Raw genomic sequence first — 3971 nt, forward strand, 5'->3', positions numbered from 1 at the left:
TGCTTCACTGCCCCCTTATAATTAAAAAACAATGTTTACTGTTTCTGAGGCCTTTTGTTGCAGGATTAGTCTTATATACAGTACATGCCTTAGTGTAAGCCACTAGGACAACAGAAGAGGCTACTGGGTAAACCCAACAATGATGGTGTCAGTTTGCATGTCTGGATGTGTGTGTGTGTGTGTGTGTGTGTGTGTGTGTGTGTGTGTGTGTGTGTCTCCCCCGCTGCTGCCACTCACTGTAAACTAGCATGCAGCTCGTCACAGACAAACGTTGACACACTCCCAGTCTAATGTGCTCATTAGAGACTGCACAGCACACACATAATTGATAGCCACGACACACACGATGCATACACACATTATTGCAAAAAACAGTTTCCTTTTTTTAATGCTGCAGTAGAAAACAAGGTTATATGAAGTCATATAATGGGGGTTCATTGTCAATAACAACAACAACAACAGAAAAGGAAATGAAAAAAGACTAACGGCACAGAATGCATTACAGTATCTGTGCTGTTTACATGCCGATATTTTACACATAAGGATTCTTTTTTTTATTTCTCTACCCTGGCAGCTGTCAGTTACTTCAGCAAATTAACTGCCAGAAAATGTAGCAGATCTTGTCACTCAAGAGGTTAGTGTAACCATGGTTACCTTTCATATCCCAAAAAGATAAAGCTGCAGTGTGGAATCATGGCAGAGTAATTAGACAGAACAAAAAGATAGGACCAATCGAAAAAGGCATTCAACGATATGAAACAACCAAGAGTGCTTATAAATAACAGTTTACATGTGAAATATCTTTATAAAGTAACATCTTTTTGTACAACCTTTTAATATCTTTTAAGTGTTCATACAGTGGCACATGTAGTAGTGTCTGGTAAAGAGAGTCTTTAACCCTTTGAGCACGAGTTGGGAATAAAAAGATTCACCTGTTGTCATCCTTTTGCTACCTATCTTTTTTTCGTATCCTTTTGATTAAATAACACATTTATAAAACTATTGTGCAAAACAATGTTATTCATGTCTTCATATACTGTGCACCAGCAGATAGTCATAATCCTTTTAAATTAAAAAATATAGAAATTATGCATAATTTAGACAGGAATTACTTAATGTTTTTATATACATATTGTACACAGACCTGAATTAATATAGGTCCCTGATCGACCAAAGTAAAACACTTATTTTTTTCCTTTGCATTTTTACCACATAGCTACATATTGTGTCAAATCCTGCAAACATACCTCAAACAAATATTAACCCCAGGATGAAAACCTTGCATTGAATAGAGTATCCCCTTTTTGCTAGGATTAGACACTGTATATCCTGGAAACAGACATCTATTTCTCACAATAGCTTCAATAATTCACAATATCAAATCTTGAGTCAATAGCGTTTGGATCTTAGGTGAAGAAGTGCTTTGACGTACTCAGAGGGTTAAATTTAAAATGCTGACTCCAGCACAAAAAAGAAAAGGAAAAAAACAGAGCGAGCGGGAGAGTAAAACAAAAGAAAAAGAAATCATGGAAAGTGCACCAGATTTAGTTATAACATGTTTAACTAAACTGTTTCATTTATGCATGCAGCTTATCACATCCCAGTGATGTCAAAGTATAAAGGAACTTAATTCCATGTACACAAGTTTCAAAATACACATCACTTCATTTTAGAATCTCTTGTTTTAAACCTTCATATACTGTATCTTCTCAATGACAGAAGCCCCCATCTACACATTTAGAAAAAAAGTCATTTTTCCTGTCAAAGGAGATCACTGAAATCAAGTGTCTTAGGTCAGAGTGAGTCTACCTCACACAGCAACGAAAGAAAAAGAAACAACTGCTACAACACAAAATGTAAAACTATGTGCCAAAACTCAAAACAGTAGTTGTATGGCATCTTTGTGCAGTTCCGTCACGTTAATAATCCTTTCTTTTGTTTTCAGAAATGTCTGTGAAAGTCTTAAGAGAGACAGCAAGACAGAGTGAGCCGTTACAAAAGAACGCAGCATTGTCCCCAGCCAGTGCTACTGTTTCTCCAGCTCACACACATACATGAGATGGTCCTCAGGGGACTTCCCATGAGTCTTGCTCAGGTGAAGCTTGACCGCGTGCTTGCTCGCAAAAGTCCGGTTGCAGAGCTTGCACTGGAACATAGCGGCAATCTCATCGTCTTCTGGGGAGGGTGACGGGGATTCAGTCGAGGTGGTTAAGGAAGAGGGCAGGGAGATGGGTAAGGAAGAAGCTAGGGATGTGGGTAGAGAGGAGGCTAAAGGGTGGCTGGATGGGTGAAGATTAGCAATCAGTTTTTCAGATAGTCCTTTGGCGTGGCGTTGTTGATGATGTTGCTGCGAAATCTGACTGAGAAGCTCCCCAGAAAGCTTGGCCAGGTCTCGCAGACGGAAACCCAAGTGGGATTCCAAGTGGCTGACGTAGGTGGACGGCGAACGGATCTGAGAGGCGCAGTCGCTGCAGAAGAATACTGGGTGACCGGAATCCAAGTTTTTCAAGAACTTGGTGCCACCGGTTCTCCTCAGCTGGTACTTGACGTTCGCCAACCAGTGGGATATTGTGGTCATTGAGAGGCCTGTGAAACGGGAGATGTGCATTCTCTCCTGCGGGCTAAGGTCCGACATCACATACTTGCCGTCGCTTGTTTGTCTCAGACTGGCGGCAAACTGGGCTTGTAGGATGAGGAGATGTTGAGGGTTCCAGTTGGACTGTCGGCCTTTGCGTTTCTGGGCTGGTGACGCATCATCCATATCCTCTTGTGTCATACCTTCGATGTCGGAGCGCTCAGACAGGCTGGTAGGGGTGGAGGACTTGGAGACGGACTGACTTTCTGTCAGGTTCCTCAACATGTCAGAGATATCTGACAGTGCGTTTTCTCTCAAAGGGGAGCTGGACATAAAGGAAGCTACTGCGGCAGAGGCTTTGGTCATAGTTACAGTGGAGGATGGAGAAATTGAGGACGGGGTGGTGGTGGAAGAGAGAGCTGTTGAACCCAGAGAACCACTACTGCCATTTTTGTCAGCATGTTTACCTTTGGTGAGATCAATAGGTTGGTCGCTGTTAACATGTTGCTGGTAGAAGTATCGGTCCAAACGGTCATTACCCGACTTTTTGGTCTGTGCTGGTGGGGTGGAAGATGCCACCGATGCTTTCTCTGCCAGGCTGTTGCTCATCTTGAACAGCATGCTCATGGGGTCAAGGGAGGGCAGGGCGGGCTTCGAGGCCTTCCCCAGGTGGGCGTTCATTACTGACTGCAGTGCGCTGAGAGGGTTGACGAATGGCTGTTCTGGAGGTGGATGGTCTGTGATGATAGCTGTACTTCCTAACAGGGAGGCAGGCAGGGGGGATGTCATAGCAGTGGACTCCACTCCGTTCTCCGCTGTTTCTTTTATGGATGTGTCTCCGTTTGAATCTCTGTGATTGGCTCCGCCTCCATCACCGACTACTTTTTCTGCTTCACTTGTACTCTCTGGAGTGGTACAGGCTCCTGCTCGGTTCTCTTTGGGTGACTCTCCTCGGGCTGAGTCCCCTGCCTCGCTGTCGCACGGTGAAGGTGTGGTACGTCTCAGAGGAGATGCCCTCACGGCACTGCTGGGCTCTCTCATTTTCTCCTCGACCTTGGCCACTTTCTCCGTCACTTTCTTGACCAGTTCCTCCATAGCATGGAAGTTGTTTTTTGGCAGCAGGGAGTTCTGGTTCCTGTGATGGGAGATTAGAGGCTGGTTTTTACCGGTATGAGAAAAGGTATCTCCCCCAGGGAACATGTATCTAAGGGCAGAGCTCTTTCCAGTGTTGCCAAGCGAGAGCTTCATTATGTTTGGGAGCTGGTAAGCAGCATGGATACTGGGATATCCACCCCAGCTCGGAGCACCATTCTGGGCTTTGTTGATGGCTGACGTCACTGTGTTCTCCAAGGACTTGAGGATGTCAAAACCCCCTTTAGGACTTTCATCAAGATCT

The 3971-nt window shown here is 44.3% G+C and overlaps 1 protein-coding gene across 2 annotated transcripts in view; it reads right to left on the bottom strand.

The window, feature by feature from the left end:
• Positions 1 to 359: 359 nt before the first annotated feature.
• Positions 360 to 3971, bottom strand: part of tshz3b (teashirt zinc finger homeobox 3b) — a 47747-nt gene continuing 44135 nt past the window's right edge. For both annotated transcript variants that reach the window (XM_034079007.2, XM_034079012.2), the window contains one exon: positions 360 to 3971. This exon is cut by the window's right edge and continues 1663 nt beyond it. In XM_034079007.2, the coding sequence (XP_033934898.1) occupies positions 2027 to 3971 (1945 nt within the window). In that variant the 3' untranslated portion in view covers positions 360 to 2026.

The sequence above is a fragment of the Pseudochaenichthys georgianus genome, chromosome 3 (genome assembly GCF_902827115.2).
Source record: "Pseudochaenichthys georgianus chromosome 3, fPseGeo1.2, whole genome shotgun sequence".
Taxonomy (NCBI): Eukaryota; Metazoa; Chordata; class Actinopteri; order Perciformes; family Channichthyidae; genus Pseudochaenichthys; species Pseudochaenichthys georgianus.